Source organism: Phaeoacremonium minimum, assembly GCF_000392275.1.
Source record: "Phaeoacremonium minimum UCRPA7 unplaced genomic scaffold PA7_03_scaffold_409, whole genome shotgun sequence".
In the NCBI taxonomy this organism is placed as follows: domain Eukaryota; kingdom Fungi; phylum Ascomycota; class Sordariomycetes; order Togniniales; family Togniniaceae; genus Phaeoacremonium; species Phaeoacremonium minimum.
The window spans coordinates 42,909-65,925 of NW_006921311.1; the positions used below are offsets into that span (position 1 = coordinate 42,909).

The following is a 23,017-nucleotide window of genomic DNA, read 5'->3' on the forward strand; positions in this document are numbered from 1 at the left end:
CAACCCAGTATATCCAGCTCGCATACTGCGCATACTGGATCATTTCCCCGATGAGAGATAACGGAATGGTCAAGGATAAGCCAACCGTCACTACGAGAGGTGTTGTAAGCAGCATAGCGTATGCCCATGATATGTCACTGACGAATGACGATATCGAGTTGATCTGCGAAGTCGTTAGACATGCATGTCTCGTAAGGCACATCTCATTTTCGATTGCTTACCAGAATAATCGACCAAATTTTCCCAGTCGGCGGCATCTCAAAGGGTTCAATGCCCGTCCAGTGCAAGATGAAGAAACCAGGCCAGAGAAAAAGCACGTTGTACAAGCCTACGAGGCCAAAGAACAGCGGCATGTTGACACGATCTTCATTCCCCACGCGGCTCTTCATCACCGTGACGTACATGCCATAGATGATGGCGCTGAAGAAAGCCATCGAGTCACCTATGGCGATCTGCGCCTGTGACTTGTGCGGGAAGTTGCCGCGGTTCTCGTCGCTCTCGCCCGACAGGTCCACCGTCGAGATCAGGATGACGCCAGCCAGCGAGGCCAGTACGCCAACCAGCTTGCGCACGGTGAAGCCCTCGACGCGCATGACCGCGCAGAATACGAGCGTCCACACGCTACTCGTCGATGTCAAAATCGTGACGCTGCCCACGCTCGTATACTCAAGGCATGCGGAGGCGAAGTAGTTAGCTACGAACCAAAGCATGCAGAACTCGAGACTGAGCCAGGCTGTCTCTCGCAGGCTGAGTTTCTCCTCCTCTTGGCTCTCGCCCATCAGCCCCAGGCTGCCCTCGTCGTCAACGAGCAATCTTTCCCCGGCCGTAGCGTCCTCCTCCTCCTGCTGCGTCTTAAGTGGTCTGCGAAAGTCACCACGGTGCTGCCATAATTCCCTCGCTGATGAGATGAGCCCTGATACCCCATGTTGATGACAGTACTTTATGAGCATTGGAATGAGTGAGATAGCGAACATGGACGTGTTCAAGTAAACCAGGAAGAACGGCTTGTTGTAGGTATTATCGGAGAAGATGGACTAGATCATCGTCAGTTTCAGTCTGCATAGATGCCTCATACGTATGTATAAGACTTACACTAGCGAGGAAGTTCGACAATGTCCACAAGAACACCGTAACCAGGAGAAGCGTTATCCCCAGCGTCCGTCGCGCGATTCCGGCAAGTCCCAGCTTCTCTCTCAGGCCCGATCGTCCGCCCGTGCTCCGGGAGGATGACCGTTCGCGCAGCGAGCGTGACCGCCTCTGGTGATGGTGGTGATGTTCATGGTCCGGTGCGAGCTCTCCCGGGAGCATCGGCTCTACGGGCATCGTGACGGACTGTGCCGTCGGCGGCAAGCAGGGCACGCGATAAGGAGTTCTAGGGAGGGGTGTCTGTGTGTGTCATGGAACGGAGGACAAGTTGGCATCACCGGCTGCCGAAGTCGACCGCTGCTTGGAACATGAGCGAGCCAAAAGGATGGACTCGTCCGGAGCTCTGCTTCAGATGTCTGCTGGTTTCCGGCCAGGACGTCTCGGTTATAGAAAAGAGTGACGTTGCGACGGTGAGGACACAATTAGTTGGTTTCGGGTGCGGGCAGCCTCGGGGCTGAGCGAGGGTCGTGTTTTAGTGTTTGTGCCCCCCTGACTACTGCTGGGCTTGGGGCGTTTTGGAGGGGCCAAGCCAACTCAGGCACGCGAGGCACGGTACAGCAACGCAATGGGAAGAGCACCCAATCATTGCCATCAATGTGTCTCACCATTGCGCCATTCCTTGGTAGAACACCACATTACTGCAGCAGGCAGGCAGCCACAAGAGCCCGGTCATTTGCTTAGGTCACTCAATCATCCAAAGCTCGTGTAAGGTCTTCTCACGAGTGGAGACATCCTATTGTGCTGGATTCCATATATGAGGCTCCTAAGCTAGATAGGGACCTGTTGCAGGTAAATGTTCACAGAGCAAGCAGGAGTACGATGTATGTAAGCATACTATATTGACCTTCGAATACTCCGGGAATTAATGCACCCATCTACTGCATCCTGAAGACGATATCACCAGACTCTCTATGGTCGGCCGGCTTATCTCTTCCACATGCAAACGCTCGGCGTGTATTATGGATCTTAACCACCTCTCAGCCAGGAAAGCAAAAAACCCCAAATCTGCATGAACGAATTGCAGCCTAGAAATCAAGACAAGACAAGACCGGTACAGGATATGGTACAACCGGGGAAGGGAGAATCATGGAAAGGCAGGGCCCGACGGAGAGCAGCCGCGCCGTTGCTTGCGCCACTGTCCTGAACCAAGATGGCCTTTAACAAGCACATCCATCTCGATCGTTGTCAATGTGGATGTTGATGGGGTCAGAGAAGTCGCCGCTGAACTCTTCGGATTCTTCCTGTTGTAGTGCATTTCGTGCAATGACTGCATTGCTGTTAGAGACAACAAAAGTCACCAAATGGGACGATGCTCACCTTCGAACGCTTGCTCAACGTTGATGGCCTCTTTCGCACTGGTCTCGAAGTATGGGATCCCGCCCTTGGACTGACAGAATGTCATGGCTCTCTTCGTTGAAATCTGTGATATCGTCAACAACTGACATTCTCAACTTCGGCAACCGTCGAAATCACGTACAACTCGCTTGCTCTCCTCGACGTCGATCTTGTTGCCCAGGACGACCTATCCCCAAAGTTAGTTAGATCCCTTCGTATGCGAACTTTACAAATAGGACATACGAATGGGAAGTTATCGGGGTCTCTCGGTGACGCCTGGATCAGGAACTCGTCTCGCCAGCTATCCAGTGCATCAAAGCTCTTGGAATTGTTGACATCAAATACCAGCACGCAGCAGTCTGCACCACGGTAAAAAGCCACACCTAGCGACTGGAAACGTTCCTGGCCGGCGGTGTCCCAGAGCTGCATGTACATCTTAGCAACCTCATAGTCCTGAATCTGAGTATCGGAGAATGTGCCGCACCTGCATCGTAACCTGCCGGTCATCGACGAGCACCTCTCGCGTCAGAAAGTCGGCTCCGATCGTAGCCTTGTAGCTTGCGCTGAACTTCTTGTTGACCTGTCGTCATAATCATACGTTAGACCCCGCCCTCGTCATGGATCATATTGCATGTAGGGGTGTTGATGGGGGAGCCGTACATATTGATTCATCAAACTCGTTTTTCCGACACCGCTGTCGCCGAGGATGATCACCTATCGATTGCTTCAATTAGGATGGTCCTTGACACAATGTGGGCGAGTTCGAATGTTTGGTACCTTGAGGAGGACCTTCTTCCTGGAAGCCATGATGGGCGGAGGAGTGTATCGGTGACGTCCGCTACTTGGACGCTTGTTGACAGGAAAGCTAGATGTTTTAGAATGCAAACGAGCCCTGAGCCAAGGCGATTGCGCAGCGATCAAGTGAATTCGTTGAGAGCAGGCAGCTCCAGTCAGTAGATCAGCAGGACGGGGGCTGGAGTGGTTATTGTCAGTCGTTGGGTTGGAGGAGTGACGAAGGTCCAGAAGCACCCACCGCCGATAAAGCTCCCGGCGAGGCACCAGGTTACCAGGTTAGCGCCTCTAGGCCAATCACGCACTTGCTCAAGTGTTGCATCCCAACGCTTAGCGCTATCAATAACGCAGGTGGCACGTGCGCAGCTGCTGTCATCTGCTTTCTGATCTTAGGTGCCCCGACGTCTTTGTACACTTTCGACCTGTGGTCACTCATCCTGATACAGAACGCCATCGCATCGGCTGAGATGCTGTGAGGCTCCAGACCAATGGATCTTGGCTAAGCGAGCCTTTCTCCCAATGGCGGATGAGAATGTCCTCAAGAAGGTGCACAACCTAAGCGACATAGAGCTTGCTGCTCTGCTGTCGTTGATGAGCAGGGAGCACTGCTTGATCAGCACTCCGCCGGATGCCCTCGACGACTTGATTGAAGAGTTGCTACTCGTACGCTTAAGCCGATTTTCATAGGAGCTCTCAATACTAACTCATCTACTTCAGATATCGACCAAAACCTTCGGTCTTAAGCCCGCCGTCGTCGACTGCACGCCGAACACTACCCTCGACGAGTTCGCGACCTCGTTGCTCCTCCACCCACCATCTGCAGGTCCGCGGTCCAACTCACCATACCTCACCCGCCATGGAGAGTCCTACTTCCACCAGCAGCCAGGCCACCCGAAAGGAGCGGCAGCCGCGCCTACACCACTGAGTCCGAGCGTGCCCACGGCGAACATCGCCAACGTAGTGCTCGCCAAGAACCTCGACCGGGCACCCAGGGCTGTGCAAATCCAGGCGCTCGAACTGCTCCGCACGAAGCGCATCTTCACGCGCACCAGCGTGCAGATGGCCCCGAAGCAGTTCCTCTTCGTGGCAGTCCTCGGCGCCGACTCTGGCGGCCAGGCCCGCGTCACGCCGCACCTGAACGACTTCTTCTACGTTGCACATTGGCACGACTCGGATGATGGATTTGCAAATCTCGACGAAGAGTATGGCACCGGTCGAGAAGATTCCGACTTCGGCTCAGAGACAGCGAGCACCGAGAGTGTGGTGAAGAAAAGCTGGCACGGAGGCGAGGGAGCAGTCGAGCGGGATGGTGGAGGTCTGAGCAAGCCGGTCTTCTCAGAGGGCGACATTGCGTGCCTGGCCAAGATGAGCCAGGATGTGCAGATTGATGTGGATGTGCTGCGATATCAAATGAACATCGTCTCGTTCCTGAGGATGCACCGCGCTGTGGCCGGCGGGATAACGCCAACAGCTACGAGGCAATTCGAGCAGCTGATGAAGTGTCTAGCTCCTCTGCATAGACTGGACTATGTCACACCTTCGCTGGTCGCTCTTGCGGCAAGGAAGATCTACTTACACCGCATCAAGATTGTGATGCCGGAAAAGGAGAGGAGTATGCAATGGGGAAGCGAACTCGCTGCCATTGAAGCTTTGCTGGAAGACGTTGGACCGGAAGAGGTCATCGAAGATGTGCTTGGGATGGTTCCCGCACCGGTCTAACATCATATCACAACATACAACCGCTGAGTTTAGTCTTATTCAACAAGCGCATTGAATTCCATGTCTAGTTGATTTTCTAGGCAAATTTTGATACTACACCAGTCCCAGGCCAACCTCTAAGGTAAGTGGCCGCATATGATACATGTGAAATGACCGCCAAACGCCGCGTCCAGACTGGACGATGCCCACTACTATTATAATTGCCGATGTGTCTAGTTGCCCAAATTTACGTCGCTCGTTCATTAATGAATCTCAGTAACCCTGCAAGTCCATCCAGAACCCTTCTCAAGCAAGGGCAGACTGTATTGCGTGATTAGCTTTGCTTTCTAGCATAAGGAAAGAAGCAGGGAGATCGGCTTACCTAGCACCCAGACACCAACCAAGCTCGTTGTCCTTGATCTTCTTGGCGATCTTCACCTCGCGGTCAATTGGCATCTCATAGCCGGTGTGAGCCAGAGCAAGCATGAAGTTAAGATCCATGCAGTGCTCAGGGCGGTCTCGGAGCTCCTCAAGGGCGCCGGGAACACTATCGAAGACGTCCCAGCTGGACTCTCCTCCACATACCCTGCTTGTAAGATCATGCATCTCACGCAGGGTGAAAGACTCGGGCATACCCAGGGGTTCGGTACGGTCAAAGAAGTAGGAGAGGAAGTAGATGTCCTCCTTGGAAAAGGTCTTAGCAATCGAAGGCTGATGGACACCGTTGAATGAGCAAGGAGAGAGCTTGCACTCAGCATCCTTCTTTAAGATCTTCTCCGCCAGGCTGCGGCATTGCGCTGGAGCAGCAGCGGAAGGCCCCGTCATGTTGAATTCACGTGTCTCACCCAGCGGGTGGTCCGCACCAAGCTTGACAGTGACGGTCTTGGCCATGCCCGAGGAGAAGCAGGGGTTGACGACAGGCGCACTAGTCCAGGTGCTGTCGGTCTTCTTAACCTCATGGATATCATTGATGAGAGTCTGAAAAATAGCGTCACGGGCACTCATCAAGCCATATCCCAAATGCGAGTGCTGATAGAGAGTAAAGTGTCGGCCGCCAAAATCGAGGTCGAACTTGTGGTCACCCTCGGCCAGCTTGGTGGGAAGTCCGCCGGCGGTGAGGCCCTTATAGCTGGGCTCAAAGACGATCTGTGTTGAGCCACCGCCAAGATCAAAGACTGCCGCAGTGTCGGTATGCTCAGGAGCGCCAATGTTACCGAGGAGGTAGTTTGTGGTGATCCACGCGTAGACGCCCTCGTCAGAACCATCCATAATCGCAACACCATTCTCCTCCTTGGACACAACCGGGAAGGGGTACTTGGTCTCGAGGTGAGTTCTCACGGCGTCCAAGATTCGCTGGCTCTTCTCAGGGCCGAGAAGTCGCAGACCAGCGGTTGCCTTCACGGCAACAGGGCTGCAGGACTTCAGCTTATCCGGAACGTTTGCAAGGGCCTCCTCCATCAAGATATCCAGGCTCTTCGCAGCGCCCTCGGGGTCATCAGGGTATGCACTCAATCCACTGCTCTTGCCGTCAATCTTCTTTGTCTGCTTGAAGATCTCAGACTCCAGCTCAGGCGTGGGACCGCAATTGTTGAACTTGTAGACATGGATACGAGATCCAGTGCTGCCAGCGTCAATCATCATGACATACTGGACGATGGGCTTGTCCTTGGAGCTCGATTTGGTGCATCGGTCGGTGCCGTAAGACGAATCGGAAGGCACTTGGCCATCAGAGCTGGAGCCTGCGTTGAGTCAGCGGTGTTGTCCTCTGCTTTTCTTTGGATTCACAATTCATACCTGATCCATGGTACAGATCTACTCCGGAGGGGGAGAAGTAGTAGAACAGGAAGAAGACGAGGAAGACGATTGCGCCGGTCTTGAACCAGCGCGTCTTCTGGGCCTGGGACGCCATGCCTGCCTTGAGTTTCTCCAGGATGCCTGCTTGCCCGTCGGGGTGGTATCGAGCGGGTTTCTCGTGGGGATCGTGTGCTACGTGCTTGGTCGGCAGAGAGACCGACGTACGCCGCATAGGGAGGAAGGGAGAGGAGGGAATGAATTGGATTCAAGAACGAGAGGGAGAAGGGTGGTGATCAAGCACGCGACCCATCCAACTGCCACGTAGAGGCGAAGTAAGAAAAGGGAGTACAGTACAGTACCGTAACTGTAAGGTGTAGCGAGAGACAAGAATGGAGGGGCCCGACTAAAAAAGACTAGAGAGAAAGAAGGTTACACCATCCGTCGACTATCAATCAAAAACCAGACCAGACTTGACTTGACTCGTTCTGGAGGAAGGAAAAGGGGTTACTGCACTCAAAGATACGGCGTTGATCGTGGGGAAGAGGAAGGGCTGAAGAGTAATAGGGAGGCAGACTGGCCCAGCAATGTCGAAATTCTAATCTCAAATTTCCCACGTTATCGCTTCTCTCCAGCCCATCTCCAGTCAATCAATGCTGGTGCGCGTGTACTGTACGTACTGCGCCTGTGCCAACTTCCCGCTGCAGGAGAGCCCCTGGCCAAGTGTCCAAATTTGTCCACTGACCCACAACGGGGTGGCGGCTTAATGTTAGCGCCACCTACCCAGGTGCCTAAGCTCGCTAAGGAGGTAGACCTACGTCCCTTTCTCAGCCCCCGGTGTCCTCTCAGCGCCGCTTCCCCCGGCGGACCATTCGCCGGCATTCCATTGTGGACGCTGACAATTGGAACAGAACTCGTGGCTGATAGTTGCCTTCCGTCCTCCGCGCGCGATCTGGAGGCTGCGAACAGTGTCGTATATAGTCTGCGTAAGCTACAGGTATCTAGTGAACGGTGATAAAGATAACATAAACCCACGAACATCCTGGGACAACCTTACGCCTGAAACTCATTTGAGGATAAGCCCGTGGGTTCCTACAACAACTCACTGGTTAGCACCAACGACTTGTCAACTCGGAGGTGCGAGTTATCTACTCGACGTCTCGTGGGTATTACAATACAGAAGACTGAACCTGACCAGGGTATCATCTGATCATGTCCGACGTCACGCTCTTGGTCTACGACCTCTCTGGTGGTCTCGCCAGAGAGATGTCGGCGGGCTTGCTAGGGTTCCAACTTGATGCTGTCTATCACACCTCAATCAAGCTGAATGGCCGAGAGTATGTTTATGACGGAAACATCGTCGCCATTACTCCGGGGACTTCTCACCTCGGTCGGCCTCTGCAGGAGATCCCTCTCGGGAAGACAGAACTACCGATGGAAGTCATTGAAGAGTACCTGGACTCGCTGCGAGAAATTTACACTGTCGAGGCTTACAACCTCTGGAAACACAACTGCAACAACTTCTCAAATGACCTCGCCACTTTTCTCCTAGGCAAAGGAATCCCAGATCACATCCTGCACATGCCAGACGCTGTGCTTCAGTCTCCCCTCGGAAGAATGCTCCTCCCGGCCCTGGACCAACGAATCGCTGCCAACAAGCAGAACGGTGGCATTCTCGGAATCCAAGGAAGTACGCAAACCGCTTCCGTCAAGCCAAAGGCGCAATATCACCATCACGACGCCGCTGTTCGTATTGTGACGAGCGCTCAGGAGTTGGATTCGATTTTGTCAAGTGCTCAGAAATCGTGCGCCGTGATATTCTTCACGTCTGCTACATGTCCGCCCTGCAAGACCCTCTACCCTCTATACGACCAGTTAGCCGTTGAGGTGGGCAACAAGGGGGTTTTGATCAAGGTCGACACATCACAAGCTTTTGATGTCACCGCTCGATACGGAATTCGCGCAACTCCCACTTTTATCACCTACTTGCACGGAAGAGAGGAAAACAGGTGGCAGGGAGCTGACCCTGCGGCGCTTCGGGGAAATGTTCAATTGCTGGTACAGATGGCATGGCCAACACACCCCCACGCATCGTTGAATCTGCCTAATTTCGCCAATCCTCACGCAAAGCCAGTGTTGTTCGCCAAAGTACCGCCACTGCCCAAGTTATTGGCCAAGATGGGGAGTGCGGCAGATTCCGTGAAGGACGTCGCCCACTTCATTGAGGCTCGCTCCAAGGAAGGTCCGGCGGAAGCTCCCCTGCCAGACATGGCTGCATTTACCACGTTTTTACAAGATGCAACCCACAGACTACCACCAGAGGTCATGTTTCCGATCGTCGACCTGCTTAGGTGTGGTCTTGTTGATCCCAGATTCAGCGGATACTTAGCAGAGGAGAACGAGCATCACACCCTCATCTCGCTCCTTGACTATGTCAACAGCCTCTCAGAATGTCCATACCCGCTTCGGCTGGTGACACTTCAGATGGCATGTAACCTATTCTCCAGTCAGTTATATCCGGACCAGATACTCGGCTATGGCAGGTTAAGGGCACCGATCATCCAGCTCATCTCAGCGAGCTTCCTAGATGATGGCCACAGCAACGTGCGGGTGGCTGCTGCGTCTCTACTGTTCAACTTGTCTCTAGCGAACAACACCAAGAGACGGGACAGCCCAGGTGATGACGCACTGCCAGAAGGCGATCAAGTCGAGTTGGCAGCTTCAGTCCTTGAGGCTATTTCTCAAGAGAACGAATCACCTGAAGCATTGAAAGGCATGCTCTTAGCGCTAGGCTTGCTAGCCTATTTGATGCCACTAGATGGCGAGCTGGCAGATCTTTTGAGAATGATGGATGCACAGAGCACGATATTAGAGAAGAATAAGCATTTCAAAGACATTTCGCTCATCAAGGAAGTTGGAAGCGAGCTGCTCGGGAAGGGACTTCAGCGGCCTAGATCGTAGATTGCAAGAGTAGGTGTTCTATATGATGGAATTTCTTAGACGAAAGCGATTTTTAGACTCAGGGCATGTTTAGACTAGATATGTATAAAATGTATGTAATAGCTACAATACTCAACAGACCTTTAAGGGCTATACCAATGTCGGGCTACCTCTCCATGGAACCAGGGTTAGGGTTAGCAAGGCGAGGCAAGTCTACACGGCGCCTGCTTCCCCTGTTCTCCACTAACTAAAGGAAACGTCCCAGTCGCGCCCACCTCCGCTGCGACCTTTGCTCTGGCAACGACCCCACTACGCTTTCCATAAACGGTATCCTTGTCAACAATACGCAAGTGCAGGGCTTCACACCGGGGTGCTGCCTTACGTCGACTGAAGGCAAGACAGATGCATGCTTCTCGACGTCTGCGCTTCCGAGAGAGCATTGATGATATATACGAGACATTGATAGGCATCTCGCTCGAACCGCTGCTCATGCCGTCGTCTGCTACCGACGTGCGGACTGTCCGCTCGTCTGCATCAACACCATCGCTGCGCTCACGCGATGGCACGGTGCCGCCGCACGCCAGAATGGACCCCGGAGGCAACGTGCGCGTCGTCGTCCGTGTGAGGGCATTCTTGCCTCGAGGTGAGGGTTCCTGCGAGATCTTTTGAGTATAGAAGCATGTGACTAATGCATGATGGCACAACAGAGATCGACCGAGGGGCAGAATGTCTAATCAAGATGGATCCGATCAGCCAGCTCACGACACTGCTCGTACCCAACGACCACGACCCGGCCAACACCAGATCGAAGTCGCGCAAGGTCATTGAGGAGAAGAAGTTCACATTCGATAATTCTTTTTGGAGTCACAGCAGAAAAGATGAGCACTACGCCGAGCAGGAGCATGTTTACAACAGCTTGGGAGAGGAGTTCCTGGACCACAACTTCGAGGGCTACCACACCTGTATCTTCGCATACGGCCAGACCGGTTCCGGCAAGAGTTACACCATGATGGGTACCCCAGATCAGCCCGGTTTAATTCCTCGGACGTGCGAGGATCTCTTCCAGCGCATCGAAGCAGCACATAACGAGACGCCAAACATTTCGTACAACGTCAGAGTGTCCTATTTCGAAGTCTACAATGAGCATGTGCGCGACTTGCTTGTTCCAGTTGTTCCAAACCAGGCGCCATATTATCTGAAGATTCGGGAGTCACCTACCGAGGGGCCGTATGTCAAGGATCTGACCGAAGTGCCTGTTCGCAGCATCGATGAGATTCTACGTTTCATGAAGATGGGCGATTCCTCGAGGACCACAGCGTCAACGAAGATGAATGACACTTCCAGTCGTAGCCATGCCGTTTTCACCATTATGCTCAAGCAGATTCACCACGATATCGAAACAGATGAGACTACAGAGCGGAGTTCACGAATTCGACTGGTCGACTTGGCAGGTAGTGAGCGTGCCAAAGCAACCGAGGCAACTGGACAGCGACTTCGTGAGGGTAGCAACATCAACAAGTCGCTGACAACTCTTGGTCGAGTCATTGCCGCTCTTGCAGACCCCAAATCACAACGGTCAGGCAAACGTGGGGGTAGCAAAGACGTGGTTGTGCCCTATCGAGACTCGATTCTAACCTGGTTGCTCAAGGACTCTTTGGGAGGCAACTCCAAGACAGCAATGATAGCCTGCATCGCGCCATCTGATTACGAAGAAACACTGTCAACTTTGCGATACGCCGATCAGGCCAAACGCATCCGGACTCGGGCTGTCGTCAACCAAGACAGCATATCGGCGGCCGAACGGGATGCACAGATTGCGGCAATGGCAGAAGAGATCCGCGTGCTGCAATTGTCCGTGTCAGACAGCCGACGGCGGGAGAAGGACGCTCAGCAGCAAGAAGAGCGATTGGAGGAGTACCAGAACCGTGTTGTCGCTATGCAGCGCCTTATGGAGGAGCGCAGTCAGGTCGCCGAGGCGAAGATTCGGTCCTTGCAAACTGAGAACGAGGCTCTGAGACTCCATTTGAAGCTCGCGCTCGACAGTTTGAAGAATCCCATTCCTGTTGTTACTGTCAGCAGCCGGCCAAGTACTTCAGGAGGCAAAGAAGAAGGCCTGAAGGAGGGCGACAAGGAGAACACCGACGAGGCATACTATGATGAGGACGAGGCGTATGACTCTGAGGACTACGAGCAGCGAGCTGGAGACATGCAGGACTATATGCAGACTCTGCTTAATGATTTGAGTATGTTCAAGCGCAAGATTGGCGATGACAAGGGCAGATTCGTGGTGGAGCAGAACCCTCGAAAGCCTCTAGGCTCAAAAGTCAATGTTTGAAGCAGCACGGTTGAAGGATTTATTATAGCGAGATGGAAAGGGTGTTATGGAGTCATAGGGAGGCACTGCGGGATAAGACTGTCTGAGTTATGACTATCTAGGAGTTGGTTATTGTCACAAAGCATTGTCAATGAATATTGAAGGCACTTCGTATCGACCACTTGGTGAAGAAAGCGCATCCCGAAAGCGCTCGTGGCGTAGCTGGCTCATCTCACTGGAAGGCGTGCGTGCGCATTGTTTCCTCGATGACACTCGGGTCGTCCGCTAAGCTCTAGGGCAGTGGGGCCTAACTCCCCTGGCTTCTCCCGCTACGTCTAGCAGGAGACGGCCGAAACGGGGTGGGCAGGCATCGGGCCGGGCAGCCTTACCGTGTTAGAGCATGGCTCGAGCCAGGACGCTGCTGTTTCAGGTCTGTCGAAGAAGACTAACGTAGCGCCCGTCCAATGTAAGTAAGGGTCGAATGGGATAGCAGAGGAGAGGTAGCAGCTTCGCTGGCCCCCCCCCTTGCCCAGGAGCCCAGCTATCTTAGCTAGGTAAGGTAGGTAGGTAGGTAGGTACCTTGAAGAGTCGACTGGGTCAGGTAGTATCATATAAGTAACGTAAGACAGCGACATCACCAGCTTGCTCGCGTTCTCTCTCCCCTCTTTACCGCCTCTTCCTACGGTCAAGTCTCGAGTCGTCCGTTGTTGTTATTGAACGCTGTTGCTGCGCCGTTTGCTCTCTGGGTTTGTTCAGCTGGTCAGACTGTGAAGTGTTTCCAAGTCGTCAGCCTTTCTCAACACCCCACATCCCTCCCTCCCACCTCTCACATCCCACTTTCGGGGAATTTGCGAGAGAGAGCGACTCATCTTGCAAATCTCAGTGCTCTCTCAGACTTCTTGTTTCTTGCTTGATACATCGAGTTACCAACATGGCCGCAAGACCTGCTCTTTTCACTCGCGGGCTCTCCTCGCTGTCCCAAACATCAGACCCCAACTCGCCGAACGTGGGCTCACCCGCCGAGCAGCGAGACGATGCCAAGCGGAACTTCTTGAAGGCCATGAGACCTCTGCCAACTCAGCACTATTGGAATGTCTATTTCGACAGGTAAATACTCATATTCACCCTACTGCCTGCTTCTCGCCCATGTCTCTCTCTTACAACTGTCTTGAGCGCACCGCTAATACTGAGCCTCTCCCCCAGACAGCAGAAAGACCAGAAGAAGGGTGACGACGACCAGTACCAAGTCCAGCTCGAGCAGCTCGGCACCCAGATCGAGTCCGTCCAAGACTTCTGGAGATACAACAACAATACGCCCGTGGACCAGATCAAGATGCGCGAGTCTATCTACCTGTTCAAGCAGGGCTTCAAGCCTATTTGGGAGGACCGGCGAAATATCAACGGAGGGAGCTGGACGTTCCGTGTGCCCAAGAGCACAGGCCCGGACTTTTGGACGAGGGTGCAACTCCTTGCCATTGGCGAGCAGCTCCAGAGCGCCTTGGCTGAAGGTAATGGCGGATCCTGAGGAAACACATGCGGATTGAAGCTGACATTTGCATCTCAGGCGACCAGATCTGCGGCGTGGGACTCTCGGTGCGATTCAACTCGCACCTCATCACCATCTGGCACAGAGAGTCATCCATGAAGAAATCAGTAGACGGTATCCTGGCATGCGTGCTGGAGGAGCTCCCGCCCGAGCTCCGCCCGAAGGCGGACAACTACTTCTATAAGAAGCACTCAGACCATGCCGGCTTTAAGGCGCCGCCAGAGCTACAGGCCGTTCTGGACTCGCAGAAGGCTCGCGAGGCGGCGGCTGCGGCGGCGGGTTCTTCGACCACTCAAGGGGCCATGCCACCACCGCCTACTATCAAGGAGACTCCGGCCGATGCCGAATAGACGGGATGAAGTTGGGTGTTTCAAGATGTTTGTGTGGAGAGAAATGTGAAGAGCTGGAAGGGCGGAATTATGCACTTCAGTGCTGTGGATGAGAGGAGGACAGAGTATGCTTGGGATCTTGGGTATTTGGCTTGCATCCTTGGCGTTTACAGTTCTTATAGCATCGAATATCACGTCTCTGAAAGACGATACTTAGATACAATGGATACTGTTTTTCATCTCAAACCTGGCCTGGCAGGGCGTTGTTCAGTGAGCAATCTCTCAAGGAATTAATTAAGATTTAGCTGCCGTCGTAAGAGTGTTTCGTCCGATCTGTGTTTGATCCACCACATTGTCAAGTCTGTGCTCCTGAGTCTCAGAACCCAATGTCTACTGAGAGCACCAGACACGCCGGGCTCAGACAAGCCAGGCTAGAATTCTGCAATATCCTCAAGTACCCTATCTCTCATGGTTACCGCAGTCTCTTCCTTTTACTTCTTGATCCACTTGCATTACTTACGCGTTTTAACATCTATGATTCAATTACTCGTTCTCGACAAGCCACACTCAGGCCCTTTCTGTTCTTACATCAGGTCCTCCACGATGCCGGGGATTTTCAAGTCTACCATGATCGAATCCATGAGGGTGCCTATTCTAGTTGAGCACTTCCTGTGCCGATCAAGTCCTGGCCGCTCAGAATCACTTCTCCCTCGATCATTCAGGATCATGTTCCGCCCCAGATTCTTGACGTATGCATCTGGGAAATTGTTGACGTCCGGCTCCAACAGCCTCACAAGAGCGTCTGTATTGTAGAATCTGCCATGTATATCCTCACTCCGTTCACTCAAAATAGCGTCTCGTTCAAGCAAGTTCCATACCCAGCATTTGCCTGTCTGTGATAGCGACTCCAGCTCGTTTCGTCGCCGAGTCTCATTGCTCAACAGTGTACTGGGATACTGATCGGCGAGTTGGTTATCGTCTGCTTGGATGGAAGCGATGCGGGTCAAGGCATAGACGTCGCCTCCGAAGTAAAGGTTGTCATTCATAACGTTAATTATCCTTTTCAGATGCATGACCCTGGGTTCACCGTCAGACACCGTGATTGTCGACACTCCGAGGCGAAGAATCCCTCCCACATCCACCCTCTCTGCTCCTAGGAACACACCGGTAGGTTGACTGCATTCATCACCATGCTCTTCAGATCTGTAAAGGGAGTATGATTGATCAATCTCGTACGCGGCCATCTTTGATGCATCCAGGCGTAATAGAAGTGATGATCCCTTTACAGCCTCTAGTGCATTTTTGTAGTCGTTGCTTCCTTCGTGCCAGTTGATGTCTAGATAGTCCTTGTTCCTCAAATAGTCATTCTGGAGGAAGGGAATGGAAAATGATAGGAATGGCCTCATTTCTGTCTCCTTTCTTGTAATGGAAAGATCTTGGAAGGATTTATGACCGATCGGTGCGATCGTGAAGATGGGCGTTTGAGTATTGTCCCTGCCTAGAGCCGAGATGAGGATGGCCAGCTGCCAGGCATCACCCCGCCTATACCAGACCATCTCCCCGACCCTAAACACCGAGCACTGTTCATGGTCAGGAGTAGAGCCAAGACCATCCTCATCCACTCGATCAACGGATGGTCTAGCACTGGCTGATCTGGTCTTGCTGGCAGCTTCATCGAGACGGTCGGCAGTATATTGTGTCTGATCCGGGCGGCCGTCTGTGGCAACATGTGTTGCTTGCGTGTACTTTCCGTGATTTATCCAGAAGTCATGTACGATTTTACAAGACTCAAGAGTAGCTTCAGGGCAACTCTGACACAAGGCACATGAGCAGTCATCATGATTTTGAGACTCTGAGAGAAGCCAGATAAGATGTGGCACTGCATCTAAAGCAGAGGTAAAAGGTTTATTGGCCCCTCTAGGGTGCCCAAAGAGACACAAAGCCCCTTGGCCTGCATCGTCGTGAATGGCTCTCCTGAATTGATACCTCTCGGGAGGCTCGACGAGCACGGCTGCTATTTCAGTGGTCAGCCATGAGGCTCCTGGAGTCAGAAAGTAGGGAGAGTACAATGATTCAAAGGATCTATGATATTATGTAGTTCTTTGCCAAAGGTCACCATCCATTGCTCCAGATCTTGGTCTCCAGCAAGGAGAGAAATCGGCTCGGTCCATGAAGGCGCAATAATGCCTTGTGACTTGTTCACCTCTTCATTCGACCAAGCCACGCCATCTGAACGGCCAATGTGAAATCTTTGACTAGTCGAGGTCATTCGATCTTAGTTGAGTTGTCAAAATGGGCGAAAGGATCGTCGATGTAACGGTATACAAGCGTTTATGTAGGAATGTAGTGTTGCAGTGATGTTGTATACCAGGTAAGCAACGCGTGTGGGGCAAAGAATGAGCACAAAGTGAATCGCAGCAGAGAAGTAAACCGATGTTGGCCTTTCGTCCTGTATAATGTCGTGGCAAATTGTTTGAAGTTGCCTACAATTCTGTTCCGTACAAGTCTGCGAAGTATATAAAGGAACTAATTGAGCACAGCCTCAACAGCTACCAGAGTATTATAAGATAACCTCATCCACCGATGTACTCGACTCAACCGAAGCTTTATCACCAAATTGGCATATTACTGCACTAATACAACGCCAGTCTGATAAGAGCTCATTATCTTGTGTGTGTTTTTTTTTGGTATGGAGTGAGGCTACCTCTAGGCTACCTTCAAATTGCACCATAGCAAGCAGACCCTCGCAAGTCATTGAGGGGGTTGCTAACAACGTTATGCAACACAGCCCCGATGAATTACCAGCCACAAGCGCATGCCTCACTCAACCAGCAATGATCCGACATATAACTCAATACGTAGCAAGATAGCAACCCTCTTCTTACATCCATCTTACATTTGTTTCTGTGTTGTCTTCAAGTTCGGCGTGCTATCTTGCTCTGCATGGATTGATGGCCGAAGTCTTAGGCTTTGTGGCGAGTGTGATCGCTGTCATTCAGTTGACAGAATCAGTCATTACGGCCTCGAAGCATTTTCTCGACAACCTTCAAGACTGTCCACACGATGTCCGAGTTATATTAGTTGAAGTGTCGACATTGAAAGCACTACTCGAAAGCTTAAAGGTTCTCGCAGAAGCAGACCATGCCAGGACGGACAGCTCAACTAGCTTGCTTCAGCAGCTTGACGGCCCAAACGGGACGCTCGAAGCCTGCCGCAAATCTGTCTCTGAGCTGGAGAAGTTGCTTCCAACGACAATAAAGAAACAACATGGCAAACGACGGAGGGTGGTTGCAGCAGCAGCAGAATCATTAGCATGGCCGCTGAAACAAGCAAGAGCTCAGCGACTGCTTCAGGAGATACAGCAATACAAAATGAGCATTACAGTTGCCTTAACCTCTGAGAGCGGGCAAGTAACGTGTGCTACTTTACTCGTTTACTACCTTTAGCTGATATAATATCATAGTAAGGACATTCGCATCATAAAAGACAGACTCGGCGTTGTACACACTCAATTAACGGTGTGTTTCTGCAACTTGACATAGGAGGTTGCTTGACTAACATTCAACAGGATGATGAACGAAATGAAATGTGTGATTGGTTTGAATTGATCAATCCAACTTTTCGCCACAATGAAACTTGCAAGCTGCATGAGGACCAGACCGGCCAATGGATGCTACGTTCTCCAGAATGGAAAGACTGGTTGCAGGGCTCGACGCAGTTTCTCTGGGTATATGGAATTCCAGGCTCTGGAAAGACAGTCCTGGCATCATATTTGATCAGAAAGATCGAAGAACTGTGCAGTAATCAACGCCATGCACTGGTGTACTACTACTGTTGGTTCGAGAACAATCAAGATGAGTCCGAGCCATTACTGAGATGGTTGGTGACACAGTTATGTCGGCAGGCAAAAAGAATGCCTCCAAAGCTCGTCGATCTTTACCAACGAAAGCATCAACCAACAAGTATACACCTTTTAACAGCACTCGAAACAATTCTTGATGATTTCGACCTGGTTTACTTCGTGGTGGACGCTGTCGATGAAAGTGATCCTCGTGACAATATTTTAAAAGTCCTAAGGGATTTAGTGACCGATCCTAGATTCACTAAGATCCGCCTTCTGGCAACTAGCAGAGAATATTACGACATTGAGACTTGTTTTACGAACATCTCAACTTCCGTTTCAATGTCAAATCCAGTCGTCACAGAAGATATTCGCGTTTATGTTTATTCTCAGCTTAGATCAAATTACAGATTCAAAGATTGGCCCCCGGACCTTCTCCGTGAAGTCGAGGACGCTATCTCGAAAGGGGCACATGGAATGTGAGTCACGAGAATTCTATATGCATAGTGGTATGTGGCTCATGATTGTGAAGGTTTCGTTGGGCTTTCTGTCAACTTGACGTGCTACAACGGTTAAGGAGGCATCGAGATGTCCGAGACGCACTTCAACACCTCCCCAAAACTCTTGACGAGACGTACGAACGCATCTTTATGAGCATACCAGAAGATGATCGACAATACGTGCGAATGGTCTTGTTGACTATTTTAGGTCATACTATGTAAGCAACGCTCGTAATTACTACCTACTATGGCTACTCCGATTGTCGTAGCCGGTTTTGGATATATCCATCATGGAACTTTACATGATCTTAAATGGTTGACAATGAATCTTCTGACTTTGAATGTTTTAGGATACGTGGTGGACCAATGTTTACCCATTTTCTACAGGAGTTGGCAATCTCAGCCTTGGACGATAGAGAGGATGACGATCCACAGCAGCACTTCTACACTCGCGATACACTCAGAGATAGGTGTGGATGTCTCATCACTATCTCTGATTATCACGTATCACTAGCACACTATACCGTCAGCGAGTTCCTATGGTCAGATCGCGCGGCAGCTTGTTCAGCATCTTACTTTGCACGGAGACCAGACCAAGCTCTTTACATCCATGCTAAGTCACTCATGAGACTTCTACTGAGGCAAGACCAGAAGAAAGCAGCAGACCACCGGAGATCAATCTTGGACTTCAGACAATACTGTCTTGAGTCATGTAAACGACTACTGGAAGTGCCTGTTGTCAGAACAGGAACTGGCGAATACGCTGTCCTAGTGCGGACTTTCTTGGCTAACCCAAGGGTTCCTATCGACGACTTACTCCCTTCGACGCTGACTGAAGGTGAAATGTCTATCGAGTGGTTACAACGTCCTGACAACCCAGACATTGTCGCACTTGTCCACGCAGTGGCAAGAGGACTTCATACTGTTGCAGATGACATCCTACCTACTAGCAGCGCCACAATCCTAGCCTCGGAGTTTCAAGCATCTGTTAAAGATGTTGCTAGCTCTTCACATCATGGTGCCATGATTCATCATAACGTTCTAGACTTGTTCTTATTTTGGGCAATCAAACGCGATAGGCGGCATTTCTTATACCTTCTTTCTCGTCTAGAGCTTGATGCCCTGACAGCAACACAATACCTCATGATGTATCTGGCTGGTTTCTCAACTGGCAGCATATCTAATGCAGACAGGTTTAAGATCATTGAGCTGCTTGTGTACAAGCAAGGTGCGGATGTGAATGGCATGGGTTTCGAAATCACACCACTGCAGATTGCTGTCTGGCGACAAGATTTGGTAGGCGTTGAAACGCTGCTACGGTTCGATGCAGACGTCAATGCTATCGGATATCGCGACAGCCATGCGCCTGAGATGCTCAGTCCCTACATTCCACCTGGTTTCGGAAAGATGTTCGGCGCTGCAAGTGCTGTACATATCGCTAGACATGTCGAGGAGCTTAGTCTCCAAAGTGATGAGATAAATATGAGTCCTCAGAATATGAGGTGGAGACAGAAAATATTGGAAAAGCTGCAGGGTGCTGGCGGAAATGACTTCTTTCGCCAAAGTCTACCTGATAGCGATTCTCATGAGAGTCTTCGATGAAAGTCATCTCAGCAGGCGTAGGTAAAATGGCATTTGCTTGGACTAGAAATTAAATATATAAGTTGCACTCTCTTATTCCCCACGTCATAAGCCGTATGTATAGGGCGATGAATTTGGACGTTCACATTTTTAGACATTAGGAGATACCTGGCTGAGTGGTCTTCATCGCGGCGGAAGCAACCAGGAGGATTGTCGCAGCGCCGCCCGCACACACCCGGTCGTACGGAGAGGAATGCCATTGGCATCAGTAGCTCCATATACCTCGGGACCTCTTCGAGACATGAGCGAAAAGCTTAGATTGGCCGCCAGTCATCATCCCGGTAGCTTATTAAGTCTATTAGTCGTTAGTTTTCCAACGATTCACTGCGTATTCTAGAAGGCTTAGAAAGCCTCTTATGGCCAGTGAGGAATAGGAGTCGCTGGAGAGGATACACATTGACGGCGAGTATGTCTCATTGAAAATACTTCTTTATCCATGCAATGAAGTGTTGTTCGCGTCATCATAGCTTCTTTGAAAGGAAGAAAGTGTAGAGCCAGAGATACTGCATGAAGAAACAGAGACAAAGTCAGGATACAGCCTCTGATACCAAATTTCTCTTCAAAAGAGCTAATCAACACTGACCTACATCAAGTATCTCCTGTATAGAAAGCATATCAAGAAATCTTAGTGGCACCTTGAAGAAGTACTGACTGTCGATATCGAAACCTGCTTTTGAAAGTAGTTCTGCCCAGTATGGAGGGTTTACGCTAGCAGTGTGGGCATCTACCTTAATAATCTTATATGGGTGCCACATAGAAATTTGCTAGCTGACGATTCCAAATGGTAGACACCCTAAGTTGTATTCTGCATATCTTTTGATTGATAGACCCTTATTTCAACAAGGTTCGACAGCAATATGCGGCTTCACACAGTACAAAGTAATTGATACTTAATGACTTTAGAAAAAAAGAATCTCAGGGTGTGGTCATGAAGCGAAGAGGAAAAAAAATGAAAAACAAAAAAGAAAATCTTTGGGATTTATGATTCCGCCCGGGCTTTCCGGGGACCTTCAGTGTAACTAGGGACCTATTGATTTCCAAGAGGTCTTCATATTAGACTGACGTGATTATACATCACATAGAGATCACTATGTGGGAAATCTTCATAGAACTACCTTATTATGTTAGTGGCTAGCTTCCGAGCTTTGAGATTCCTACAACATTGAGACTGTAGGTATAATAATTCAGGATCTCATGCCAGCCACATACAACAATCCAACACCATACTGAGCACTCTCGCCGATGCTGTCGCCTGGCTGTCTCTTATGAAGCTTGAATGTACTTTTGTTAAGTTTGATGAATTTGATCGAGACGATGTATCATTAGATCAAGCTGAAAGGTGGCTGTTAATGCATTAATATATGAGGATTCTTAGAAGTCTATAAAGGCCTAGTAGTATGAGAAAGACATGAACAGAATTATATAGAGAAGCTACTGCTTCATTCTATGTGAAAAAAAAGGAAAAGTCTACTTGACTTGACATGGAACTACCTCGGTATGGTGAAAAGCTTCAAAAATCGAAGAAAAATCGGCAAAAATTGATTCGGCCCGGGACCGGGGACCTTCAGTGTACATTTTTGATGTTAGACTGACGTGATAAACCATCTACACCACCGAACCATGTTGGGAAAAAGGTCTCCATATTGAAATCATATCTTTTGCATGAGTCAGGATCGCTACTTAATTTTGTTCGTGGGTAGCGTCCACCTCACTGGTGCTCACATTGCTCTCTCACACTACCTAGTCTACTCAAAACACTCCCTCCTCTTTATTACAATCCCTACCTTTCTTCAACCTTTTTTTAATTTAAAGAAAGGTGAGACTATTTATGCATTGCATACATAATACAGTGAGCGAGTCGATATATATAAAGCTCCGCCTTTCGTTACCTATGACTTCTCCATGCCAACAGTTTTAGTAGTAACCAGCAGTCATCATTTTGAGTGGCTTGTAAGTCTATTCCCCGCCATCTACCTAGAATTAGCTACGTTTTCAGGAATATAAGTGAGCCGGTCTTTTGCACATGGCTGTTCGGTGTGATTGTGTTTGTAAGAGTGTTGATAACCTACGTCTGTCTAACATCGAGAAGTATCCTGGCTTTAAAAGTTACCACTGAAGGCCGTCGGAAAACCTGGCTCCTTCCTTGCTTGTCACTTACACACTGGTGTAAGTACGTTTTGGGGGTCTGTTTCTTCTTTTGCACATAGTAGACAAGCTGTTAGTTCAAGAATGTAAATCTGAAGGGTCTTCGCGGATGACAATCATGATGATCAAAGGTTACGTGAGTGTTGCGAACCCCAGAGGTTGGCCTAGATCCACTGATAAGCCTACAGTCTGCTGGGTAATTATTGTCTAGTGTGTGACTTATTTTCAAGGGCCACGATGCCTACCTGACAAGGAATAAAGAGATTAATGGAAAGAACTATCTGTTAATTATCAGACATAAGCTTTTTATACTTGAAAGTGAAGCCAGAGAGAGTTTTATCAGGAAGTACCAAATGTTATGTGAGCCCTTGTTGTCTCTGGATATGTAACGCGCTAGACAATAATTACCCTGGCAGACTACAGAACGGTAAGCACCTTCTACCTAGGTAGCTTAAACAGATGGCCTGCCAACCTGCCAGAAGAACATCATTCCAAAACATCTAATATCACCACAGCCGCCTCCTCAACCACCGCCACTCTCTCCAAACAAGAAACTGTGAACATATATGATCACGTCATTTCATTCAAAATGGTAAACATTCCTTTTTCTCTTCATTTAGAAAACGCATCTTTACTTACTGTCTTCCCAGAACAAAGACGCCTCATTCACATATATTCACATGCAGAGACCACGCGACGCGGACCTGTTTGAAGACTTTTGCAAGGACAAACTGCCAGCCGATGACATCTACGTGCCGCCACAGCACCAGCCCATCAATCCAGAGGACGAGGATGATGTAGTACCTGACCAGCATGCCGCGTTCGGTATCCAAAAGGCCACACAGCGCACCAAGGAGCCTGCTTGGAAGGACCTCGGGCTTGGAGAGCTAATGAGGAAGGGACCTCCCCCTAAGGGCAAAGCCACCGGCACAGGCTCTGGGAGCAAGTTGAACGGGAAACTACCCAGGTGATGAGAGGGGGGCATCTGTTTGACACACA

General features: G+C 50.4%; 8 protein-coding genes across 8 annotated transcripts; 5 read left to right on the forward strand and 3 right to left on the reverse strand.

Moving 5' to 3' along the window:
* Positions 1–87: 87 nt before the first annotated feature.
* UCRPA7_5291 (putative thiamine-repressible mitochondrial transport protein thi74 protein) lies at positions 88–1,323 on the reverse strand (the record flags this gene model as incomplete). The annotated part of the gene is made up of 4 exons (XM_007917838.1): positions 88–90; positions 143–163; positions 222–1,034; positions 1,093–1,323. 4 exons carry the CDS (start codon positions 1,321–1,323, stop codon positions 88–90), a joined length of 1,068 nt encoding a protein of 355 aa, XP_007916029.1.
* A 980-nt stretch (positions 1,324–2,303) lies between these two features.
* On the reverse strand, positions 2,304–3,288 carry UCRPA7_5292 (putative ras-like protein rab7 protein; the record flags this gene model as incomplete). The annotated part of the gene is made up of 7 exons (XM_007917839.1): positions 2,304–2,413; positions 2,464–2,566; positions 2,624–2,668; positions 2,725–2,904; positions 2,966–3,061; positions 3,142–3,195; positions 3,259–3,288. 7 exons carry the CDS (start codon positions 3,286–3,288, stop codon positions 2,304–2,306), a joined length of 618 nt encoding a protein of 205 aa, XP_007916030.1.
* A 504-nt stretch (positions 3,289–3,792) lies between these two features.
* Positions 3,793–4,992, forward strand: UCRPA7_5293 (putative atpase associated with various cellular activities aaa_3 protein; the record flags this gene model as incomplete). The annotated part of the gene is made up of 2 exons (XM_007917840.1): positions 3,793–3,936; positions 3,991–4,992. 2 exons carry the CDS (start codon positions 3,793–3,795, stop codon positions 4,990–4,992), a joined length of 1,146 nt encoding a protein of 381 aa, XP_007916031.1.
* Positions 4,993–5,349: 357 nt separating this feature from the next.
* On the reverse strand, positions 5,350–6,997 carry UCRPA7_5294 (putative guanosine-diphosphatase protein; the record flags this gene model as incomplete). The annotated part of the gene is made up of 2 exons (XM_007917841.1): positions 5,350–6,710; positions 6,766–6,997. The coding sequence occupies 2 exons, from the start codon at positions 6,995–6,997 to the stop codon at positions 5,350–5,352; spliced, it is 1,593 nt and encodes a 530-aa protein (XP_007916032.1).
* Positions 6,998–7,974: 977 nt separating this feature from the next.
* UCRPA7_5295 (putative pul domain-containing protein) lies at positions 7,975–9,723 on the forward strand (the record flags this gene model as incomplete). Its single annotated transcript, XM_007917842.1, has 1 exon — positions 7,975–9,723. One exon carries the CDS (start codon positions 7,975–7,977, stop codon positions 9,721–9,723), a length of 1,749 nt encoding a protein of 582 aa, XP_007916033.1.
* Positions 9,724–10,441: 718 nt separating this feature from the next.
* On the forward strand, positions 10,442–12,037 carry UCRPA7_5296 (putative kinesin-ii 85 kda subunit protein; the record flags this gene model as incomplete). The annotated part of the gene is made up of 1 exon (XM_007917843.1): positions 10,442–12,037. One exon carries the CDS (start codon positions 10,442–10,444, stop codon positions 12,035–12,037), a length of 1,596 nt encoding a protein of 531 aa, XP_007916034.1.
* A 910-nt stretch (positions 12,038–12,947) lies between these two features.
* On the forward strand, positions 12,948–13,912 carry UCRPA7_5297 (putative translation initiation factor 4e protein; the record flags this gene model as incomplete). Its single annotated transcript, XM_007917844.1, has 3 exons — positions 12,948–13,123; positions 13,220–13,524; positions 13,581–13,912. The coding sequence occupies 3 exons, from the start codon at positions 12,948–12,950 to the stop codon at positions 13,910–13,912; spliced, it is 813 nt and encodes a 270-aa protein (XP_007916035.1).
* An 8,786-nt stretch (positions 13,913–22,698) lies between these two features.
* UCRPA7_5298 (putative apc13 domain-containing protein) lies at positions 22,699–22,989 on the forward strand (the record flags this gene model as incomplete). Its single annotated transcript, XM_007917845.1, has 1 exon — positions 22,699–22,989. The coding sequence occupies one exon, from the start codon at positions 22,699–22,701 to the stop codon at positions 22,987–22,989; it is 291 nt and encodes a 96-aa protein (XP_007916036.1).
* Positions 22,990–23,017: the final 28 nt, after the last annotated feature.